This window comes from Anas acuta, chromosome 2, assembly GCF_963932015.1.
Source record: "Anas acuta chromosome 2, bAnaAcu1.1, whole genome shotgun sequence".
NCBI lineage: Eukaryota > Metazoa > Chordata > Aves > Anseriformes > Anatidae > Anas > Anas acuta.
In genome coordinates this window covers 96,874,993-96,900,367 of record NC_088980.1, presented here as the reverse complement: position 1 = coordinate 96,900,367, position 25,375 = coordinate 96,874,993, and the positions used below count along the sequence as shown (strand labels likewise).

At 36.5% G+C, this 25,375-nt stretch overlaps 1 protein-coding gene across 8 annotated transcripts in view; it reads left to right on the top strand.

Annotated features, from left to right (window-relative positions):
• Positions 1–211: 211 nt before the first annotated feature.
• Positions 212–25,375, top strand: part of ZNF236 (zinc finger protein 236) — a 69,445-nt gene continuing 44,281 nt past the window's right edge. For 5 of the 8 annotated variants that reach the window (XR_011092847.1, XM_068671327.1, XM_068671326.1 and 2 more), the window contains exons 1-7: positions 212–410; positions 10,811–10,953; positions 12,174–12,338; positions 16,590–16,768; positions 20,022–20,146; positions 22,048–22,220; positions 24,271–24,417. Coding sequence is in view for 7 of the 8 variants with exons in the window: in XM_068671327.1 (XP_068527428.1) it covers positions 227–410; positions 10,811–10,953; positions 12,174–12,338; positions 16,590–16,768; positions 20,022–20,146; positions 22,048–22,220; positions 24,271–24,417 (1,116 nt within the window). In the remaining variant the exon portion in view is untranslated. Of the gene's footprint in view, positions 415–1,194; positions 1,345–10,810; positions 10,954–12,173; positions 12,339–16,589; positions 16,769–16,800; positions 18,300–20,021; positions 20,147–22,047; positions 22,221–24,270; positions 24,418–25,375 lie in introns of those variants that run through there. The other 3 variants (XM_068671328.1, XM_068671325.1, XM_068671330.1) reach the window with 3 other exon arrangements.

The following is a 25,375-nucleotide window of genomic DNA, read 5'->3' as shown; positions in this document are numbered from 1 at the left end:
GGAGGGAAAGAGAGATAGAGAGGCAAACAACGAGAATTGCGGATCTTAATAGATGAACCACTAAACAGGAGCCACATGGCTCGGGGAAAAAGTGAGTTTTGGGTCGACTTTTGCGGAAAAGACGAGTATTAAAATAAATGGGAATTTCAGCACTGCGCATGCGCTGCTTCCCCTCAGCACCTCACTCCCCCCCTCCATACACACAGAGAGGGAGCACTCAGCGCGCATGCGCCGCGCTCCCCGCCCCGCCCCGCCCTCCCTCCGCCAACGGCCGCGTCGCGCGCGTGCGTGCGTGTGTGCGTGCGCGCCGGGGGGGGAGGGGGTGGGAGGAGGAGGAGGAGGAGGGGGCAGCCATGCCGAGGGGGCGGCCTCCGGGGCCCGGCGGGGAGAGCGGCAAGGCCGGCAGCGAGGCAGGTAAACGGCGCGGCCGGGGCCTCGGAGGGGGAAGAGAAGGAAGGGAAGAAGGAAAGGGAAGCTCCGCGGGGTGCGAATATAGTCCCCGGATATGGGGGGGAGGGAGCAGGGAGCAGGGCCCGGCCCTGAGCGGCGGCGGCGGCGCCGGGCACCGAGCGGGGAGGGACCGGGGGCTGAGGGGGGGGAAGGACCGGGGAAGGAAGGGCCCGGGGAAGGGCTGAGGGAAGGGAAGGGAAAGGAAGGAGAGAGGGCCCGGCCGGCCGCCTCGTCTACCCATTCCCTCCCCCCCATCCCCCCCGAGTTACCTCAGGGAACGAGGCGGCTGAAACTTCCAACGCTTTCCTTCCTATTTATTTATTTATTTATTTATTTTTATTATTATTGTCCCACCCAGGGTTTTAAAAATGCTGTTTTGTGGGTAGGGACGGAACGCCTGCCCGCTCGCAGGGAGCTCCCGGTGCGTCCCGCACCGCCTCTTTTTTTTTTTTGTTCTCGTGCCTCGTTTTCTTTTTATTTTATTTATTTATTTATTTATTTATTGTCGCTGTGAGGATCTGAAAAATAACTCCCCGGGCGGGATTGCCTGTGGTGGGTTGGGGGCTTTTGACAGCGGTCTCCTGACGCTTTGGTGTAGTTCTTTTGTGTAGTTCGGCCCTGCTGGTGTTACTGGGGATCCATTAGCAGCACCCGAACGAGGCCCATAAGCTGCGAAAGTGGACGTAGGCACAAAACCCCCTTCAGTGATTTTCTGCACAACCGTGTAGGCCTTCTTTTTTTCAGATAAGAAGGGGAGAGATTTCATAAAACATAAATACCCTGGTTATTTCAGTCATAAAAAGCTGGCTAATTAATACTTGCAGCATACACTTTAAATGTCTGGCTTTCTGAGCGCTCGCAGATGAGCTCTGGCTCTCGAAGAGGAGTGTGTAGGTGAGCCTTCTGTCTGGAGTACTTTTTGTAGAATTAAAATGTGCTGGCAAACAAAAATAAAATGTTGCACTGTTACATGACTGATGTTTTTATTTTTTTTTTTGAAATGTTTTCTCCTGTATGGAACACCAAAAAGGCCACAGAGTCCTGTCAGAAGATACTATTTTTGTTTCTTGGAGCAGCTGATGTCAGTTTTTTAACGCCAAATATAAAGGACCCAAAGAGCTTTGGCTTCTACAAGTTTTGGAATTTGAGATTTCTTTACGTTCATTTTGTCTACATCGTCTATGTAATTCTGTAGTAATTCTTGCAAGGTTATACATGTATGGTGTGCTTGTAAGCCCTGTACTGATGGCATGGGGCTATGAATGGGAAAAGACTGAGACAAGCTGTCCAAGAAGAAGAGCCTGGTGGCTGTATCCATTCTGCTTGTAGTCAGACTTTGATCTTAGATCCTTCCTATATAGAAATTGTACGCCTGAAAGAGATCATTGTGAGCTGGTATCTAATTCAATCGTATCTTGTAGTTTTAATGTTTTTAAAAAAATCAAAATAAACTTTGTAATTTATTAATGAAATTGCTTTATGGGGTAGTTTGTTGATAGCAGTTTAGAATTACAGGGTCTAGTGCTGCTGCAGGGATTCAGACACTTTTGCAGCCTGCAGTTGTGAGGACTCTGCCCTACACAGGCAAATGTTGTGGGTGCTGGAACCTCTGGCCCTAGAGATCTCAGAAGTCTGGGACAACAGCAAAACTAGTGTGGTCAAGCATTGTGTGTTTTTTTTTTTTTTTTTTTTTTTTTTTTTTCCTTCTACATTACTGTGTGGCTGAATAAAAGTCATGAATGACGAAGCTGTAGTGGAACAAGACAGCTTGGATCTAGTGAAGCTGTGCTCCCAGGATATTTGGCTCTTTGTCCCATTCAGGTACACGCAGACAGACATAGAAAATGGGTTGTGAATCCCACGGGCTTTGAGTTTGGGGGGAGGAATTCAGTTGGAAAATAGCTGTTTGCAAAAAGAGGTAGCATATCTTTTGCTTAGGAGACTGTACATGTCTAGGCTTTGTTCCCTGTCAGTCTGCACCCCTCCACAAATTCTTATAGCCCTGGTATGCTCGTCTCTTTCACGGAGAAGTGTTGCTCTCAGTGGTTAGACAATCTGTGTATTTATGGCAATACAGCTCCGTTTGGAAGGAAATCAAGGTGAATCAGTAATGCTTTGTTGTGCGGCTTCCTCAGACTTCTTTGACTACCATGTGTGTCAAACACCAGGCATGTTCTTTGTCCCATGAAAACTAAAAATGTTAGGTACAAACCTGATCTCTAGGCAGAATTAGTCAAAATATTATCTTGACCTCAGTGGTCGCTATTCTAAAAAAAATTTTTTTTTTTTGAATTGGTAATTGTTTCCCAAAAGTATTTTTGATTATTGTTCTTAGTTTTTATTTTTAACTTGATTAAACTTTTCAAATTGACCTCTCCTTTGAGGTGAACGGACATAAAATATGAGTCTCGGGAAGCTTCATGAGCTAGTCTGCTGTGATTTGGGATTTTGCTACACCTTGATTCCTACTCTGGCTGCTTAGTAGTGGTTGTGTGGCAAATCCTAATACAGAGGTTGAAGATCCTAATACAGAGTCAAGGCGTTGGCTCTTGTCCTGAAAATTTCAGGATGAGGCCTTGAGTCTATATGAAGCAAGAATAATACATTAGAAACAATGCTTCTCCACGGAGCTATTTTTGAAGAAAGAAGAGGACAAGCAGCGCTTCACATGTAATGGGTGTTAGCACGCTAGTAACACCTTCACATAGGTTCTGGTGACAGCCCCTAACCTGAAAAGAAAGTTATGAAACAGTTACTTGTGTGTGCCCTCAGAGTTTCCAGTGTGGCTGCAGTGTAACTCCCCTTACAGGGTTCGGACTGTCAGATCTGTAGGTTGTGAATTTTCAGCAAGGCGCAATATTTTCAGGATGTACTCAAACAACTTCTAAGCCCCGAGTGCATGTATGTCCTGTACTTAAATACAACACAGATTTAAACTGGTTATTTTGTGCTTTCACATGGCATACACGTTAACAAAATTCACAGATGAAGGGTGGTAAAGTTACAAAACGTTACAAAGTTAAGGACTATAAGGAAAACAGTGTAGCTTCTTTAAGTCTGCTATGCAGAGCTGGCTGTATTTTGTTTACTCCCTGTCAGTTCTCTAGCTTGAGGTAGGATGTGAATTTATTGAACGAGGGGAAAGGTGGTCTTGTGACTTTACTTTCCAATGTTGTGTGACTGAAGTGAAATGCAACCTTAACATGCCGGTTAATATCAATCCAGAGAAGACTTACGTTGATTACTTTAGTAGTTGTGCGTTAGGGTTTTATATGTTGACCTCTGACAAGTACAAGTAAGACTAGGTGAGTGATGTTGTGCAGGCAGGAATGAGGGGTTTGTGGTATTGCCTCTGTGATGCGGGCTAAATCGTTTAAGTATGATAGATGAAGGTAATTCCTTGTTAAAACATAGGAGGGCCACCTGCTCAAAAGTTTGTCGTAGAAAAAGGGAATCTTTAGGCGTTAATAGTGATAATTTTGTTCTGTCGTCATGGTGTTATACATCAACAGCCAGATCTAAGTTTATGCATGAGGGCTACGTTGGGTTCCTGCTGGAAGAAGAGAGCTTTAGATTACATTGGTGTTCTTTAATTCCACAGTCGTTCCTCACTAGGCTTAAAATAAATCAGTGCCTTTTCCCCAGTAATCTAAGCAGTTAAATAACGGGTGTTTAAGTTCTGGCTGTGTGATAACTTCAGTCCTTGTTCTGTCCTTCTCAAGCCTTTCTGCCAATTCCAGGCCCTTGATATTTTGTTCCCTATTGCAGTCACACTCATACCTTCATACCTCATTCATTCCTAAGCATTGTTTCCAAATACGTTTAGGTTTTTATTTGAGACCTCTCAGGTCTCTTTCTTTTTGAGTCTTCTTCTGTAAGTGGATTGTGTTCCTTCTCAGAGATGGGGAGGATCACCTAGCAAATTATTTAATTCATTCTTAAATTTTTATTAATGATATTGTACCTAGACATAGGTGAGGGTCAAGGTCCAAATAATACAGAAGCAAACATCTGAAAAGTGGTAGCTTGGTGCTAAATGTGCAACTGTCAAAAAGTGTAATTCCTGTTTCAGAATATTAAGCAATAAATGTAGCAATATTGTACCTGAATGTCTTGTGAAGCTATTAGATTTGGTTAAGGAAATGCCAGCTTTCAGTTATCTTTAGATTAGGGTGATGAGGGTGGTGGGTTATTTCGTGGGTTCACCCTAGCCAACAAAAACTCACTCACCTCCCTCACTTCACTGCAGAATAGAATTGGAAGAACAAAAGTGTGAGAAAAAAATTATGGCTTGAGATACAGTTAGTTTAATAAATCAAGGAAAAAAAAAATAGGAGGAAGAAAAAAAGCTGTGCAAAATCATTCATTGTACCTCATGAACAGACTGATGTTCAGCTACCTTGGAAGGACCGCCCGGAGTTTTTTCTGTTGCTGAGTGTGAAGCCGGATGGCAAGAAATATCCCTTTGGTTAATTCCTGGCAAGGAACATCCCATCCCTTTGGTTAAATCCCAGCAGCTGTTCCCTCTCCTCTTGCCCACCCCGGCCTGCTCACTGTTGGGGCAGGGTGAGAAGCGAGCAGCCCTCACACTGTACAAGCAGCAGCCAGCACTAATGGAAGCACAGACATGTTATCAGCACTGGTTTGTCACCAGTCTAAAATAAAAACCGGCACCGTACAGGCTGCTATGAAGAAAATTAACTCCAGCTCAGCCAGACCTGGTCCAATCTATTTTGCCTCTAAGCAGAGAGGATGGAGCCCATCAGACTTCTCTGCTGCCTGCTGGGCGTCAGTGTGGCCATGCAACTTCAGGATTCACCTCCGCTCCAGAAAGGAGCACGTCTGGACATCCATCTCACAGAGTGCTTCTGGAAGCTCAGTGTCTGTGCTGGTGCTACTTGAAATTCAAAATTGAGAATTGACCAAAAAATAACAAAAACTACATTTAAAAAAAAAATAATATGTATTATATGTATTTGTATATATTAGCAAATTTTATCTCTATATTTTGGTCTGATGTGTGGGCTGGGAGTTGAGCCTTCCCCTTGCTCCTCCCATGAGAAGTTATGAGGAGCGACTGTACTGTTCTGTTTTTTTTTTTTGTTGTTTTAAAAAGTGCTGAGTTAGGTTTAAAGAAATCTGATTCTTTTATGGTTACAGAACTAAGTGTTTAATGATTCATACATCGTTATTCATCATCAAGATTCCTAGCATAATATGAGGAGACAACAATTTTGCCGTCCCCATTCTGTTCCCTTGTTCTACCACTTTTAATATTCAAAATTAGCATACAGATTTCGATAGCCTTGGGTCCTTGCATCCCTAGGCTTGTCAGCTGCCATGTAGATTCAGTGGCAGGTTTTCCTAGGTGAATTCGCTGAGTGTGAGAGTTATCTTGGATTGTCCTCTCGGTCTGATGCCAGCAGGCTGCTCGAGATCTACCGGGGCTGTGGCGTGCTTGCAGCTGAGTGCACCCATCTGCGCCTTGCACGGAGAATTGCTTACTGCCACGGGGCATGGGGCTGCTTACATTAGGAAGAAATATATGGGAGCTCCATCTCTCTCTTCCCCCTTCCACACTGAGATGGTACCAGGCATTTGGAGCAGAGAGCACCTGCTTGCTGCTGACTCAGCCTCCAAGGTAGATTTTTCAGAAGGCAGCAGCACAGAGATCCAGTGGAGTTGACCCAAAAAACTTAATGGCTGGTATGCTGTGAGGGATTGGGACACTGCAAACAAACTTGAAGGCTGTAAAAGTAAGAATCTTTAAAACAAAAGTGGTGTTATCTTTGATAGTTTTTAACCTTTGCACTACAAACAAACTGCAAGAATACAGACAAGATCTTTGTTAGTGCATAAGGAGCTACCTTATGCTTCTTTAGTTTAATTGTATCAATATATGACTGTCTCTCAAGCTGTGATGTAATGAGGTTGGTTTAGGTTGCAACTGGACGAGCATTCAAATTGCAACAGAACAAAGCCAGTACCTTTTGCACTGTTTCCATGCAGTTAATATTAATAAATGGCAGTGGTTTATAGTTTGCAGCTGCTCAGTAAGGATTATCATTTGTTGTGGTGTGCAGACGTGAAAGAATCACTTGTCTTACAGGGCACTGGTTGGTCTGACGTTCACTTTTTGTTTATGTTTACATCAAGAAATAGCTTCTCTCTTGAGTGCATATTTTCATGTGATTTTGTTGGAGGTATATGGTTAATAAGTTGATGTCTAATCTAAATAAAACCTCAAACTTTTATTTTTGTTATTGACTTGAATAGCATTCTGTTATCTTTGTTAACAGGCAGTAGACTTGTGTTTCCATCTGGACTGGGTATATCTAAGAACAGACAGATTGCTTAATCTGTGTACCCAATATTTACATTTTTCTTAGTGTTTAGCTCTTCTCAGAGCTTAGGCACCACATGGGGTATTTATGATAGAGTTGCTAATTGTGACCATTGTGAAGCTTTATCATGTGTGTCAGTATTTGTATTCTCTTTGGTAAGCAGGGAATGCCACGAGTGTTTTAAAATGAGCAAATTGATCAGTGCATTTGAAAGGATAGAAACCATGTCCCATTGCTGACTTCTTTAATTGACTTCATCTCCATGTTTTTGGGTCTTCAAAATATTGGTCTTTAAGATAGGTTCAGTATTTTTCAGTCTTTGGCCTGTTTCATGGCCCAAGCTCATACATTTAAAAGCATTGCTCCTCTAAATTAAAGAATGGTAATAACACAACAGGGTTTTATTGCTGATTTCCCCAAAATATGGTAATGTAGGTTATTACTTTGACTTGCTGCGTGAATGAGGTATCGGTGTAAATAGTGTCCCCATCTGCTTATTAATTCTTTCAACAAAAAGTTCTGTCAAGCTGTTACTTCATTTTTATATCTGAATGAAGACAGGCCCAAGCTATACTTTGAGTCTTTGATGCCTGTCTGAAAAGTTACAATATATCTCACTTGCTTGTTGCTTTTTTTATTGACAATGCCTTTTCTGTTCTGCTGTCTTCCCCATTCTAAACACATGATGGTTTTGTCCTTGCTGTTATCTAGTTCCTTGATTTCTGCAGGGATATTATTTTGAATACTTCCCTTATTTCATTCTTAGAAGAATGAAACAAAAAAAACCCTTCCTGCATCTTTAATAAAAATGAGCTACGCAGCTCTCAGCAATACCCCAGGTTTGGCTGGCAATAGAGACTAGACTGTACTTTAGTGAGACTATAAGTGAAAAAAGATTATCGTAATTTTGTCTTTCCCTTAAGCTAGTTCAGACGCAGTGATAGGGAAGAATTGAATTTGTTGTAATTTTAATCTGCGTTAGATCTCAATCCTACCCTTCGAGTAAAAGTGAAACAATTGCTCTTTCAAAGTTCTTTTGAGTCTTTTAATTGGACTGTTTTTCTGTTCATAACTAAGAGCAGTTTCCAGCTGATCTTCTATAGTTGAGCCTTTCAAGATTTCTGGATCTAACCTAAATTGATTTGCTGTGCCTTATCTTTCTGGCTTTCAGATGCATTTCTGCAGTAAGAGTCATCTGCCAAGCAGCCTTCTTCAGGCTGGACCAGGCAGTCCAGAGCCCAATCCTGACTCTTCAGCCTTCTTTCTTTTGCTCTTTGGGATACCAGCTATGAAAGATGTGATCAAAAGAATGCAACATTTGGCTTTGCAAAGTGTTACAGAGGTTTGCTTTGGGAGAGGAATGCTTAAGACCTTACAGACATTATCACTGTATTTTGTAAATGGGAGATGTGTGCTCTCTTCCTGGAACCTGAGGACAGGAGGGCAGAAAAGCTTTCAGGCAGCTTGGGCCTTGACCAGCATGAGCTGGTCTTGAGAAACTTCTGATGCTTTGCTATGGAGTGTGATGTGCTCAGCTGCTGAATTGCCACAGTTTAGGCATAAACTATTCTGTGCTATGAAATATTTTAAGATTATATGTTTGTTACTCCTTTCAGTGGTGATCATTTCTTTCTTTTTAAACAAAAGCTGGAATACTTTCTTCCCATATATCAGTACATCAGACAGTATGACTTCGTACACTTTGTTATCACTCAAATTCTGTTGCAAGATACTAATTTTTCACTAACATATAATTCCACTGAAGTCCTTTTTGGATTCCAGAAGAAAATGCATTGCCAGTAGTTTAATCAGTGTTGTGCTTTTGAAGATATGATACATATTTTAATAAAAGTGGAGTAACATTTAATAAATGTTACTGATGTGGAAAAATAACTAATGGGTAATCTTATTCAGAGAGTAGTGAGCACGTTGCTTTCTCTATGTTTCAAATTGTAGGCAAGTTAGCACCTTTGATTATTATAGTACTAGTTCAGTTGCTTAAGCATTGTTTTTGTACGTTGTCTGGTCTCTTTGATCTCATGAGTGAATGTTTAAAGATAATAATCTCCTTGGTTCTTGGAGAAACTTTAAAGCCTTTTTAAAAGTCATGGATTGGATCACTTTCAGTTGTCAATTTAAAGTGAGAGGTCAAGCCTTCAGAAGGTTGAACAATCACTCCCTTTTTCAGGGAAGAGGAAAGCTCCTTGCATTAAGTTTCTGCATGGTTCTAGTATTGGAGTAGATTTTTGTTTTTCTTTTCTTTTTTTTTTTTAATCGTGTCAGTATTTACAGAAACTCATTTTGTGCCCTTTGTTCTATTTGGGTGTATTTATCACAAAAATGCTCAAGTGACAGTGTCTTGTAATTAACGGTGTGCCTATCAGCTTTTGGCTGTGGCCATTTCAGAGGTGGAAAGGATACCTGCTATTAATAGTGTCTAAATACGCTGTGAATTTACTGCAGAGTTTTTTAAATGATGTAGGTTTAAACGGACATGTGTTTAACATTTATGATACTGAAATTGTCTCTATAACAGAATGATGCATAACTAAACTTCGCAGAGCAAAAGTTAGTGGGGTGACTCGGGTAGCCCAGGAATGGGAAGTGTGAGTTTCCAGGATACTGTTTTCAGTTGTGATTTCTCGCCCGTGCTAAAACATTTTCTAGAGCTTCCTTAACTACAATCTTTTTAAGGTTGTGTTTGAGAATTATAGTAGGAAGAAAAGGTGGTCAGGGCGTAAGGTACCACTTTGTTTATTTTTTTTTCCCTTTCCCTTATAACTGAGGCATTGAATGATAGAGGACTTTGAAGTAGGTATAGTACTGAGCAGATATACTCTGTTGCTGAATCTTTAATTTATTCAGAGGAAATATAAACAGGATACTGTAAGCTCCTAGTTTTGTTTCTGCTTTCTGTGGTTAATTCTTACAAACGCAGATGGAAGTGCTGATGTTTGTAAAGGGCAACATAACTTATTGGATATCTAGATAATAAAATCAACTTCTTTTTGCATCCTGTTGCATTCTGTTGTTGATGCACTTGGAGCTATGGCAGTGTTTGAAGTAGAATTCTGTTTTTTTTTTTTTTTTTTTTTCCTATTTAGTTTCCTCACTCTGCAGCATGAGTCAACAGACTTTTTTTTGTTTCATTAATACAGCTTTGAAGGCTCTTACGTATTTTAACCCTTCCTGCCAGTTTCCTTCATTAAAGTTTTCCTTTATTAATTTCTTAGTCATACAGTATGGTCCCAAGTGTAAAATCTGTTTGTCTTGGAACCTATGATTTTTCAATTTCCCTTTTCTATTACATATTTAAGATAAAGGGAAAATAGTAACAAGACTGACTTCAGTAATCTGAGAGAATATTTAAGCTTTCAAGTTGTATATCAAAAGTTATATGACTGTGGGCATTCAGAACAAGAAACCTGTATAGGGTTAGACTGGGTCTATAAAAAATCATTTTCTCCATTGAATGTATGTGTACACAGTTTGACTTGCAGTTTATTGCATCTCTCTCAGCTATTTGAAACATTGGTGTTGGTTTTACAACTGTAAAGATAAAGGTTTCACATTGCCAGAAGTAGGAGAAATAAAAGATTACTAAATCTGTGTTAAAGGACAGAAATCCTGAGTAGTTAGAGGTGCTGACTATGTTGTATTAAGTACCTTTTTTTTTAAAAAAAAAAAAAAAAAAAAAAAAAAAAACACAAACAACTACCAACAACAACAAAAAAACAAACAGTTAATATTATTAAAAGTAAACTTGGTCAGTATCTTATGTATTCCTTGCTGTCTTTGGCAGCATTTCATGTTGTTGCAAAATCGAAGGGTCTTTATGAAGCAGGGAAAGCAATAATTTGTAATCTTCAAGATCCAGCGCAGTTAAATCTTATAGGGGTCAAAAACTTATAGGAATTAGAATAGTTTCTGGTTCAAAGAACTCTTGTTTTTACAATAAATTACAAGTGAACGAAGTACAGAATGTCATACAAAATGTCTTGATGCTTGTTTTGTAGATGGTGTGCTGACCCCGACAATAGAAAACAGTAATTTTCCCTACCAAGTACCCAACTTCCACAAGTGTGAGATCTGTTTGCTGTCTTTTCCAAAAGAGACCCAGTTCCAGCGCCATATGAGGGATCATGAGCAAAATGACAAGGTATGAGTTTTAGTAGATTTGAATTTAGAAAACACCAGTGTATATTGATACTTCCATATTCTGACAAGTAAAGCTAATAAAAAAAATGATTTTTTGTAGTTACATACCTCATAATTACTACTTGTGAACTTTGGAATTTTATGAAGTTTTTCTTGGACATTTCCATACCTTTCCTTTGAGACAATATCTTACTTTGATACCATTTAGTTAAGTTATTGATTGAAGTTCAGTAATTTTTATTTTTAGCTGTTTGATTTGATTTATAGAATAATGTAAATAATAATATAATAAAAATAATGTAAAAAATAATGTATGGCTTTCTCTTAACTGAATTACCTAGATTACTTGATTACCTAGACCCAGTTAGTCTTGAGTAACTGTCTTGAATAAAGTCAAGTTACCTAGTTTAGTAATCAAATCGAATCAAATTCAGGAAAGAGAAGAATGCAGATGTGTTTTAAGACTGCTGACTTTTTTGAATGGATCTTCTGCCCCAGGTTTCATATGTACTTTGAAGCATTTTATTTATTTTTTTTCTTGCTTTGTTTCACAAAGCTTAAACTATTTCATGTGATTCAAAAAGTTACAATACTAAGGTAGCTGTAGTTGTAGACAGAATGGATAATGTTGAGGAAATGTTTAACTTTCATATGTTAATTCATCTGTCCAAAGGGCTATTTACACAAATTTCAGTGTTCTAAAGTTGATACATAAAAAATTGAAGTTAATATTGTTAAAACCATTTTATTCCATGCTTGTGTAAGAGTTTTTATATCTAAAAGTGAAGGTGTTCTTTAAAAATGAGAAATGGTTGTGCAAATACCAACTGAAGAGCAGGTCAGTCCTAGCATAACTCTTTGCTTTGCTGGTTGAATTATTGAGTTTGCAGAGTCTCAGTTAAAGCAGGGAAACATGTCTCTTGCTTATTCTTTTTCTTGAGAACTTCACTCTTCTCAGAGAGTCTGTATTTTGACTCCTTGCTCCTCTTCTTTCTTTCCCTAAACTCTCTTTAAATATAGTAGTAGCATTTCCAGTAGGGAGAACTGGAGGAAAATATTTAAAATGGATGTTATTAGGGAACATTATTATGTGTGGGGACTTGAATTACTACTTTTTTTTTTATTTTAATTTGTATAGTTACGCGTCATCTATATTGTGTATATATAAGGTTTTGGGAAGATTGAATTTTGTCTTTATTTTCATGTGTTTTAAACAAACAGCCTCATCGATGCGATCAGTGTCCGATGTCATTTAATGTTGAATTCAACTTGACACTTCATAAATGCACTCACAATGGTGAAGATCCTACGTGTCCTGTGTGCAACAAGAAATTCTCCAGAGTAGCAAGTCTGAAAGCTCATATAATGCTACATGAGAAGGAAGAGGTAATTCATTAAACCTCATGATTTAAGTTTTAAAAAGACGAATATGTTATGCTGGTTGTACTTAATCCCTCAGCAATATGTTTTAGATTGGAAGATTGAAAAAATGGTCTCATTTAGAAGAAGCACAAAATTTCTATTGGGGAAATTATTTTAATAACAGTAGCAGAAATTATTGTATCGGATATAAACGTGTTGCAATCCTGTCTTCTTTAACAGAGAGAATCTGTGTGTGTACTATAATTGTCATACCTAGTCAATGATCGTTAGTTGATGAATGTGCTATAAGTAATACTAACCCTACTAAATATTTGGCTCTTTTAGTTATTTACAAATACTTTTATTTTGAAACAACTGGTGTGATTTTATGTACGTTGATAAGCCCATATGTAACAGTCTGTGATAATTTTTGATGGCTGATGTAATTTTAGATAATTCCTGCTCTTAGTGTACTTCTGTGTGTATCATAGAATCATTCTGGTTAGAAAAGACCTTTAAGATCATCTAGCCCCACCTTGAACCTGGCACTGCCAAGTCCATGCTTAAACCAGAGCTACCATGTAGCTCTGCACCTATGTGTTTTTTGAAGACCTTCTGGGATGATGACTCAACTACTTCCCTGGGCAGCCTTTTCCAATACTTCACAACCCTTTCAGTGAAGGAATTTTTCCTAATACCCAACCTAAACCTCCCGTGGTGTAACTTGAGGCCATTTCCTCTTGTTTTACCACTTGGTGCTTGGGAGAAGAGACCAATTCCCACCTAGCTATAGCCTCATTTTAAGGTAATTGTAGTGTGTGATAAGGTCTCCCCTGGGCCTCCTTTTCTCCAGGCTAAACAACCCCAGCTCCCTCAGCTGCTCTTCATAAGACGTGTTTTCTAGACCTTTCACCAGCTTCGTTGCCCTTCTCTGTACATGCTTCAGCACCTTGATGCCCTTCTTCTAGTGAGGGGCCCAAAACTGAACATAGTATTTGACGTGCAGCTTCACCAGAGCCAAGTACGGAGGGACGATCTCTTCCATTGTGTTGATGGCCATGCTATCCCTGAAACAAGCCAGGATGTTCTTGGCCACCTGAGCACACTGCTGGCTCATATTCAGCTGGCTATTCACCAATATTCCCAGGTCCCTTTCTGCTGGGCAGCTTTCCAGCCACTCTTCTCTCAACCTGTAGCATTGCACAGGGTTGTTGCTCCCCAAGTGCAGGACACAGCACTTAGCCTTGTTGAGCTAGTATATTTTAATTACTGCTGAGACTTTCACAATCTATTTTTTGCATCGTGAAGCTGTTTATGCTATTACTATCTGTAGGAAATGGTTCTCTCTTCAATATTGTTATCAGTTCCTATTTTGTCATGTACACAACAGAGTTAAAATGAGAAGACTTCAGTACAATTTTGTTAGGTGTTAATCTATCTGTAGTACTAAACAGTTTAATGGGAGTTTATTGAAGCAAATTTTTGGATTGCTAAAAGCATTAGAATAAGGAAATTGAGCATCAAGGAAGATGCCTAAGAGTGATTTTTAGTATTAATTTCTACACTTCAGCTACTCTGATCTTGATACTAGGCGCAGATGTTGGGGGAGTAGATTGTGCGATGCCTCACAATTAACAAAAAAATAAACTGCAGCTTAAAAATTAAACTTAGAAAAATATCAGCAACTTTCAATTGTGAATTAATATGCTCTTGTAATTCATTATGATTCTGTGATAAAGCAGATGACCATTGCAATTAATTCAGAGAATTGCAGGAATGACTTTCCCAGTGATAACATTCAAGGCCTGATCACTGAAGAGCTGGAATTTGAACTTGAAACATAGGGTATTGAGCATGGTACTGGCTGTCATTCAGTAGTTCTTCAGGATGTGGAGTATAAGAAGTTAAATTAGCAGTGGAGTACATTCTACCTCTTGTTTGCTGTCACTTTCTTGCCCTTGCTGTTAGATGGGTTGAAAGTCTGAAAACAGAGCAGATATGTACTCGCTTAAGGAAACATACATAGCGGTGGAGGAGGCTATTGTACACAGCTGAGGTTGGGGTAACTTTAGTATCATTTTGTGCTCCATCAGCCAGCTTTATCTACAAGTGAGTGCGGAAGTAATAAGAAATTGGTGTGATTAGCTTCTTAAACTGTCAAATTAGGTTTGTGAAAGCATATCTGTGTTGAAATGCAGATTTTCATGATTGATTGCTCCTGTGAGACGTTCAAGATGTTCTCTGGGCTATTAAAATCTAGTTTGCAAAAGACTAGCTTTTATCCTATTCTTTAGTGACTTATGGATTCTCTTGTGATAAACTGGTGTAACAGGAAGCAAAACAAAAACACATACACACAAAAAAACCAAAACCTCCATGTTTGAAATTCTTCACTTTCAGGTAGCTTTCTTCTTATTAAGTCATAAAGAAAATGCCTAGTGAAATATGTCCAGCTTTGTAGAATATTCTTGTGTTGTCTCATTCTTCTGAATAACGGTGGCACCTGGTGTTATTTTTTGATTTGGTGAGGAAAAACTTAATTGAAACTTAAAATGTTGATTTATTACTTTAAAACTGCAAATATGTCTTCTTTGGGACAAGACGTCTCTAGGAAAACCTTAATGTATTGAGAAAATTGAAACTAATGCTTGCTAAAAATGTACATTGTTGGATGTGATAAGATAAAGATGAGTAATATAGGCTGAATCAGATGAATAGAGTTGGATAAAATTGTTGTTGAATTTTGGAAGTTTAAGTCTTATGTAGCAGTATATGAACTGCCTTCTTTCTTTGAGTGTCAGAAGGTGGGTTTAAGCACAGTGAAGTTAATATCGTGCAATTACTTGTTCTGTGTGTGGTGGTGTTTTTTTTTTTTTTTGTTTGTTTGTTTGCTTGAGTGGCAAAAAAATAAAATTGGTACTATCTCTTCCAGGGAGAGGCTATTTGGTTTAATGCATTGCTGAGTTTTTTTTTCTTCTGCCTTACTTTGTCCTTGCTTTACTGTTGCTTTACTACTTCTGCTTAATTGTCCTTGCAAACTTTACTATACTGAACAGAAATACATAGACTTTTTGTATGAAATACTTTTTATTAGATTATTCTTTTGTTTGTGCAAATTGTTTAATAAGGTATGTGCAGCTTAATAACATAGATAAACGCATGTGTCTGAAAAATGCTGAGGAATGATTGATGAACTGTTTGGGGGGCCATCAGCTTGGTATAGTATGCTTTAGAAGTTTCTCTCTGTGTAATTTTTCTCCACTTGTACCAAAGGATCATCATAAAATGAATTTGTTATATAAACTTTCTTTTGAAGAATATTTTTATTCAGACTTGAAAGTAGGTCCTGGAAAATAAAGTAATATTTATTGGACCACACTGTAACTTCATTCCAGTAATCATGATCTCTAGGTTAAACTAAACAAGTCATCTTTGAAGTAGTATTTAATTTCATTAAAGGGCTTATCTTTGTCTGGCAATTAAACATTGGCAATATTACAGATTTTTTCAATTTTTTTTTTTTTTTAGACTTGGGAAACAATTTTGTTGTCAGAGCATTTTAAAATAGCACTGCATATCCTTGTTCCTCTTCTAGTTTGCATTACAACAATACTTGACTTCGAATCTTCCTCCAAATTTTTAGAGAAACTGCATTAAACATTGCAAGTATGATTTCCATTCTAAGTGGCTAACTAGAAAGTGGCATGGTTAAAATTAATGGATTGAAGTGATACCTGTCAAAAACATTGTGTCACTACTTATTTCTGTCTTGTCTGGGTAGATAGCTTGAGTTAAGTTAGTATTGAGTGTGGTTTAATGTTATTGTTAAATGGTACTCTGTATCATTTTAACTGGTTAAAGTGTAAAAAAAACTGAATCTGCATTTAAGATATTTTTGGTTAGGAAGTGGTATTTTTTACAAACCTTTATGTAGAGCATAAATGTATTCTGTGTGTATCTTCAAATAGCCAACCAAGGAAATAGGCAGTGGAGATGACCATACTGCACTGCTTGTTGCTGCTGTCTTATGAACTATTTCAGTATTTACTTTGTGAAGTTTCTTAAAAGATAAATCTTACCATAAGTATGCAACGATTAGCGCTCGTGATTTATATTGTGAGGCTTAAACTTTTTTTTGCTTGTTTACTTTTATTGCTGCTTGCTTCCAGCTGCCAGTGTCCTCAGAAGTATACATGCATCTACTTGAGCAAGCTTGTGTATGCATACAGCTGTTTGTGAATCTTTTTAAAAATCAGTCTCTATTATCTCTTTCAGAATCTTATCTGTTCGGAGTGTGGAGATGAATTTACTTTACAGAGTCAGCTGTCCATACACATGGAAGAACATCGTCAGGAATTGGCAGGCAGTCGGGTCCACAGCTGCAAATCTTGCAAAAAGGAATTTGAAACTTCCTCACAGCTAAAGGAACATATGAAAACTCACTATAAAATAAGGTGACAGTCATGGGTTTGTAACAAAATGGGCAGATGTTACTTTTATCTAGGGAAGGCAGGAATAGCATTTCCAGTCATTGAAGTACCATGATCTGTAGAAGGTCGCTTCCTTTCTTTTGTGTGCTGTTCTGAAATGGCACTTGTTTTTAAATCCTTGCTAAACTAGGCGATTCCTTTTTGAGGCCATTTTCTTGCTGGTTTTGTATTTTAGGAATCCGTACTAAACACAGCTTCATCTGTCAGCTACTTGTAAACACAGGTTAACTTTTTTCTGACATAGTGCTTTTTGAAGTGCATTTTTATGATTTCAAAGCCTAATAGCAATACATTGAAACAAATGTATGTTAATTTTATATAGCAGTTAATGTAATTGCAAAAATCTTAATGCTTGTCTTTTGCAAAGAAGAAAGTTTTTCCTTGCAGTTTAATCATATTTTGCTAGCCCCCATCACAAACTGCCATGAGTTGTAAATCTGAAAAAGCACAAAATGAGGAGAAAAAAAGAGGCCTGATAAATGCTGTTCTTAATTTTGGTCAATATTTGTTCTGTAATTTCTTTCAGCTCTCTATTTTAACTTCACTTTAAAGAAGGTTAAGATAATTTTATGTTAGAGGAAAGCAGCACTTCCATTGGTTTAGTTTATACGTTAACAAAGCCTAAGGTTTTGACAAGAAACTTAACGGACAGGAAAAAATACATTTTTAAAAATGATAAATATGAGGTATTTCCAATTGTTTTTATTAGCATCTGTCTTAGGTTGGGCAATCTTACTATTTCTGTTCCAGAAAGTTTAAAAAGGAATTATAGTTTCCATTTGCAAACTGAAAATTGAGGCTTTGGAGTATAAAGTTAGATAAGCATATAATACTAGCCAAAAGGTGAGTCTCATTGTGGATGTCTCCTGTGTAAGTTAAGATGAATAAATAAAGAATAGATGAGTGAATATAATATAACTGTGATTTTTGAGCATTAGGCATGTTACATTTTGATGTAAATGAGATATAAGTATAGTTTTAATTTGCATTTGTTAAAAATGTTGAAGATAGGAAGTATTTTTTTAAGGAGAAAAAAATTGATACAACTAATCTTGGCAGGGAGGTTAGTGACAAAACAGAAAAAACAATTTTGTGGTATTTCTTCTGCAGATTGTTTCTTTTATGAGTAACTTCTCTCATTTTGCAGGAAAGTAGAGCTCAGTGATCATTTGTTAATTCACGTTTAGGAAAATAAAGATTACTTTTGGATTCAGAGCTTCCTTATATGAAATTAACCTTATTTATCAATTTAGGTGTAGTGATGCATTGCATGTATATCCAAGAAACTATTGTTTGTAACAGTTACTTACTGTCTTTCTTTCTGCTCTTCCAATGCAACCCATGTATGTGAGCCAGGTTAATGAATTGCATGAGTGCTATTTCGTCACAAAGCTAACACAGCTCAGACCTTCTCTGTTTCAGTAGAAATGATTTTGAAGAGAAAAGCATGGAAATTCTGAATTTTGATATGACACAGTCCTGTCATATTGTTCAGGTGAATTACGAAAAGTTAGCATTTCATCTAACTTGACAGTATACAGTATAGTATTTAAAGTTCAAGGACCTACATAGGTTGTTTACATAGGTAGTTAAAATTCTTATTTTTTTTTATTCTTGCTTTTAATTATAAAATAAGCTTGCAATTTGTAGGACCTAAGGAAAAAAGACTTTTCTTTTTCTTTTCTTTTTTTTTTTTTATTTTTTTTGGAACGTAGCTGCTACAAATGTAGCTGCTACTTTCCCAAAAGGTATCTGTTCTATGTCTGAAACATTTGAATAGAAACTGTTATGAAGTTATAATTTTAATCTTCTGCTAAAAAGAAAATGGTCAATGTAACTGTAAATGCTGAAATATTTCAGAAGATGACCTGATCTTGAAGGACTGATCCTGCAGTTGTTTCCAAATTAGTTATCATTTCTTTATTAAAATGTCACAGCCATGCTATGCAGATGTTATTACCCATCAGAGAGCATATTGGAACAGTCAGGCACATCTAACCTGAAATGGAAGGAAGAAGAGACTAAAAATCTGTGCTAGTATCTGTGCTGTTTTTCAGTCTTCAGCATGTTACTCTGGATAATTCAGTAACTTTAGCAGACACAATTGACATGTATTAGTAACAGTATCACCCAAACTCTGCTTTCTCTGGAAGAGTATAAAAAGTATAAAAACACACAAAATTTGTTTCAAGTAACTGGAAGAAAAAATGTGCTGTCCTTTAAATAGATGATGTAGACTCTGACTTTGTTTTGGAGTAGAAAGATGCATCATTTGAATAGAAATTTAAAGATTTCATCTTATGCACAGACTGTTACTTCCCTGCTATTTGTCATGTTGTTGTTACTAGTTTATACTTCAAGGTATATTTTTGTACATCTGATCCATGTTAGCTAATCCTTATTTCTCATTTTCTTTAGAAAAAGAGTAAGTATTAAAATCTGTAATTTCAACTTGCTTTGAGCAGTATTGACAAGCTGAATTACTATATAGGCATAAATAGGTACTAATGAAAACGTGAAGTGGTCTGGATATCATAGTGCACTACATTCCATTTTCTGCTTCTTTAACTGAGTTGTAATGCTCTTTAAGGTATCCCAGGTTTTTGTTTTTTCTTTTTTTCCTGGATAAAATTAGTTGTTGTTTTTCCACAATTATGCTGTTGGTTTTCAGCCATCATTCAAACTAGTTAGCTTGATTTGTAGAGAAATCATTTATAAAGCTTTTTCCCATATATTACTGTGGCTCTGTGGAGATTGATACGTATTTGGGATATTAAATTCTTAACCTGTTCTTGTTAGACATAAGAAACTGTGTTTGTGTTTATGAGATTCTTATATGTAGTTGAGAACAAAGATTTTGCTGTGTTCAACGAACAGAAATTGCGGTGTTGAAAGTACCCACCAAAAAAGTACTTTTGAAGTTTCTCTGTAGTTCTAGCAGAATTTACAATGAAATTGTCTCTGGAGAACCTACAAGATGTAGCTATTTTACTACAGAAATAACTATAAAATTTCTATAAAATTCTAGGTGGATCTAAAAGTCTCCAACTGTTTCCATTGTTCTTTAACTTTTAAAGAATTTTTTTAAACTTATACAGCTGATAGTATATATGTTCATAAAATTAAAGGTGTATGTTAAAAAAATGATGTAAAATAAATTCCTTCAAAATAATGCTTAATATTAGGATTAAAAAGAACTGTTTTCTTTAACTGACAGGGTATCAAATACCAGATCTTATAACAGAAACATTGACAGAAGTGGATTTACCTATTCCTGTCCTCACTGTGGAAAGACCTTCCAAAAACCAAGCCAGTTAACTCGACATGTTAGAATACACACAGGTAAGACTACAAAAGCAACTATTTTACTAAATTCTATTACCCCTTGAAATGTTAAATAATTTTCTCCCCGTTGGGATGTGAAACATCATTATGGTGTTACCTGATGGTTTAAAACACCCTTTATGTAATTGCTTTGATTAGGAAAATTTATATGCTTAAGATTTTTTAAAAACTTTTCATAACGATATACATTTGGAAACTTTTAAATACTTTGTAGGCCTCGTTTGTTACAGAATGACACTTAATTCTTACAGTTTCAGAGGGCCATAAAATTTGGATCTCTGGATCCGGGCTTGTCTGTTACTCTAAATAAGATTTTGCATATTCTATAATGTATTTCTACTGGTTTTGTGATTTAACATGAGAATAAATAGTAAATTAATGGCATTACGTTTGTTTTTATATTGATTTATTTAAAGTTAAACCCATATTTTCTCTGACTTACTGTAACGGCCACATTCAGGATGTTCAAAGGGAATTAGTAGGAGATAAGACTGTACTTTTGGTGTTTAAAGGAGAGTAGGAGACTAATCAATTTTTCAGAATGAATAGCAGGTGGTTTGGGCTAAATTAGTTTAAAAAAATGGATATTTGTTTAATCCTTAAACAATAGAAATAACTGAAAAAACTGGTGTATGGAATTAATACAAAAGTTTAGGAGGAAGTGTACAGAGAACTGTAAGAATAGTTAAGTTTTAACCAGCTATACGTAATATAGGGTGAGATTGGATTTAAATAAAATACTGAAGCACACAAGTGATGTGCAATTCATATGTATCCATCCTATGAATAAATTGCTGCTTGTTTAGTTTTTAGCTAATTAAAGTAGTAAATTATCTAATTGCCCAGTGTTCTTTGTATTAGCATTGTGCTCAGACAATAGCGGTATCATGAGTCATTGTGTGTAGGAATGACAGTTTGCAAAGAGAAATAAAAATACCTTTAGAATTCCATTGTGTAACCTTTTCAGAGGAACATTCAAGTTTTATAGATTTTAGTTATGATGCAGTGACACAAGAGGTCACCCTTGCACCTGCTTTAAAAGTTGCCTCAAAATAATATCCAAAAAAAGTCATTAAAAATAGTTTTCTTATTAAGGAGTCTAGTCTCTTTGATGCATTATTTTAGCTATTTGGATCAGAATTAAGCAAAATTATAGTTGGTTGAGGACATGTGTGAAGTTTCGATAAGTTCAAGAACATCTGCAGTTCTCTTGAAGAATAAAAAGACTTTTTAGTCTATTTTCCCCAATAGACATTTGTCTATTGGGGAAGCCAGAGACAAAAAATACTGTCTCAATCTACACATCATGGTATGTCGTTTCAAATAGTTAGGAAATAGTCATTTAAGATAAGAATTCTATTATTACTTTAAATCCACAGCCACTCTGTCTGGCTTACGATTGCTTGAGGCAGTCTGTAATATATGGGAGAATTTAGGATATGTACATCTTTAATTTTGGAAAGAATATGTCTGTGGTGCATATACAGTACTATACTACCATCATAGTTGCATTACTTCTTTCTTTTCACCTCTTTTTTTCCCTCCTCGGGTGCTTTTGCATAGTAACTTTTTAGATCCACAGGTTGAGTGAAGCTGTTCTGGTAATATTTGTACAGGTTTCATTAAATTTACATACTGCAATAATCACCTAGGTCATAGTTCTGTGAAAGTTTCAAGTCTTTGTCTAGATGCTATGTTTAGCATTTGAAGTAAGCAGTCATTGTCAAAATACCTGATAATTTGTGTTTTTGTTCTCATTTTTTGTTCTCATCTGTGTGTGTATATCTATCTACATGCAATAATTTATTTTAGTGATAGCAGTTTCCCATATCTGAAAGGAAAATTCTAACATTTATCTAAAGCCTCTTAACCTACAGCTGCCTTTTTTCCCCCTTTAGGTGAAAGACCTTTTAAATGTAGTGAATGTGGAAAAGCCTTTAACCAGAAGGGGGCATTGCAGACCCACATGATCAAGCACACTGGTGAAAAACCTCATGCTTGTGCCTTTTGTCCTGCTGCCTTTTCTCAGAAGGGCAATCTTCAGTCACACATACAGAGAGTTCATTCAGAGGTAAATGCAATTATTCATAAAGTGGTTGGTGCTAATATAGTGCTTATTGGTGTTTAACCTTTCGTTCTCAGTATTTAAAATGTACTGTTTGCTATTTCTATGTGCACTGGTGCTTTCTTCAGCCAATATACATTTTCTGCTGTAGTATAGATTCCAGTTGGTTGTTTTTTTTACCAGCAAATTCAGCTTGCTTAAAATAGCTTCATCTGAATAAATGGATGCTTAGGATAATTAGCAAGGCCTTCGTTTACCATTGTCTTTTCAGTGCATTGAAAGATTAAAACATTGCGTTTCCTTTAATAGCTAAAAATGCTACTTACCTCAGTATTGAGAGAATGGGGTCTAAAATCAGGTGAAAGTAAGCCAAAACCAGCAAAGTAGAAAAGGAGAAATTTCAAGCCCAAACACCATCTCCGATATAAAGCACAGTTGATAATTGTCTTTGAAGAATGCATCTTGCAGCCTTTATCAGAAGCTTTGCAGTTACAGCCAGAAAAGAAAAATAATGAAATAAGACTTTAAAAAAAAAAAATGGACCTCTTTATGGCATATTTTTTAATGCTGATTTTTTTTTTTGTGACAGACAATTTTAAAGGTACCTAAGGTACTGATATACATGTAATATAGTCTGAGCAGCACTGGCTATGCAACTTTGTGCAGTAATTACTGCATTGATTCAGTGAGTTGTGGTTTGAAATACCCACAGAAAAAGATCTAGTTCTGATTTTGGAGGTATATTTTGGTGGTAAAGGTAGCTTTTTTTTCTTTTTGCTGCATGCAGGCTGCCCTCTCCACTCTTTATCTCCATTAGGAGAAAGAATTATGTTCTCGTTTTCAATTTTTGTTACAATGGCAGATTTTATTTTATTTTTTTTAAACTAAGGAACCTTCTAGTATGATAGTTCCTTATTTTTTGGATACAGTCCTTCACTGAATGTTTTGTATTACTCATGGTTATATTAAATCATGTTTACACTTCATATGGATTCATGTGACTCGTCTTCCTTATTATTCACAACTTTCTATACATGCAATATAAAATACATATGATATACCTATATCTATATAAAGAAAAACGCATCAGCATTAATTTTATAATTTGCTTTGGGGTTGCTAAGTTTTGGGGTATCAAGCCAAATATATTTTTCACGTTTTTTGTCCTGTCATAAATGCTACCTCCTGGTCACATCTCAAGCAGTGTTGCATGATCCTGAGGACTTATTTTAGTTATGACTTTGGATCTTTTTTTTCTTGTTGTCACTATTTCCTTCAAGATTGTGTGCAGAACTCTAATTCTGATGCAGTCAAAAAAAATTGTTACAGGTGGTGATAAAACTGGATGATTCCCACTTGGTTTATCACCATTTGATCTTATCTGTATTTTATTAGTTGATAACTGGCAACAACACATTTCAGAAAGAGGTAAAGCTTAATATCAGAAAATAGAATTCAATATTCTATTCAACTTTTAACTTCCCTGTCTTTCACCATTCTTTTTTCATGCAGTACTTAATAGCCTTTGGTCCAATCTCTCACCTTTGTTTTACTCAGACCTAAAAAAGGGATTTTATTTGTTCTTGAAAAATTTATCAAAGGCACTTTTGCAAAAGTAAACAAAAGAGAACCAAAATGTTAAAATAAACTATCTGCATTCTTTCCCTTCATATTTTTATCCAACTTCAGCATGTATTCAGTATGTTGTTACTTTTGCAGGCATATCTTACTTTATCAAGATGCATTTTGGTTTTGTTTCTGAGTGTGTAATGGTAGAAAATGGTAAGGAAAGAGAAATCTGAAGCCTGATTAGCCAGATGACGTTTGTCTCACTCTCTGGTGCTTTCCAGCGTTGAGAAGTGGAGATGAGTCATGCACATAGATTACAGCTGACTTGATAGCAGACTGATTCCATAACAAGGTATCAGTAACTTGGAGAAATAAATAATTTTAACTCTCATAATCCCATTGTACATTTGTTATGCAAATAAATAATGTAAAAGATAATTAGGCAGGTTTAGGGAAAATGTACTTAAACACTTTTGTTTTCCTGAAGGTCAAAAATGGCCCTACGTACAACTGTACAGAATGTAGCTGTGTCTTCAAAAGCTTGGGTAGTTTGAATACACATATCAGCAAGATGCACATGGGTGGTCAACAGAATTCTGCGAGCTCTTCAGCAGATGTATCTCACGTTACAGCGGTAAGCTTCACTCGGTATATTATGAAAATTCCCTTAAGATTTTATTTGGGTCTATATTTTAATTCCAGTAATTATTCATGTAGCTTTGGTTCTGACCTATTGTAGGTTTTTTGTCCTTTTTTTTTTTAGATTTGTCCTTTTGGAATTGATTTGCATATCGGCACAATGTAGATCGGCCAAGTAAATGCAAAAAAGGATTTACAGTTTGAGGGTTTAGATGAAAATATGATGTAGAATAACATCAACTAATTAAAACATAACTGTGGTAGTTACAAATTGTGTGGGGAGGTTTTCTTTCTATGTAATGAAACTAATTTGGAAGTTTTATTGGAACAATGAAACCTAGATTACTCCAAGTACCTGAGAACATTAATTTCATAAATTAATTGTTGGTGTAATTCCTAATCTATGCAGAGGAGATTCTTCTTTTGGGTGTTTCTTATAACTTGCTTTCAGTGTTAACTTCTTACTTGACAAGATCGTCAAGGAAAAAGCTTTATTAGCAACGCTGAATGTGTTTTTTTTTCATTACTGAAATAAAAGAAAATGCAAAGATTCAAAAAGTGCTTTTGCTTTCATTTGACTATTTTGTTAAACCAATGCATATTTTTACTACATCATATTTTCTTCTTTGAAGAAAGCTTCTACCTTTTAGCCTTTCTTCTTCTATTTCTTACCATTTCCAACTATAATGCTCTGAAATTCAGTGTATGACAAGTAGTACCAGATTTTGAAGAGGAGGGTAAAAATTTAAAGTCTCAGCTTCATTATGCAGCTGTATCTTGTTGACTACAAGTATCTAGTAGTGTTGTGTGGAGTACCCATTTTTCTTTAGATTCCATAAAGCTGTTTTTATATTGCAGATTGTTTCCAGGTTAATTCGGGGGAGGAAGAATTAATGTGTCCTATTTACTTGCGAGTACATATAATCTATACCTCCTTTTGTAGATCTTCACAT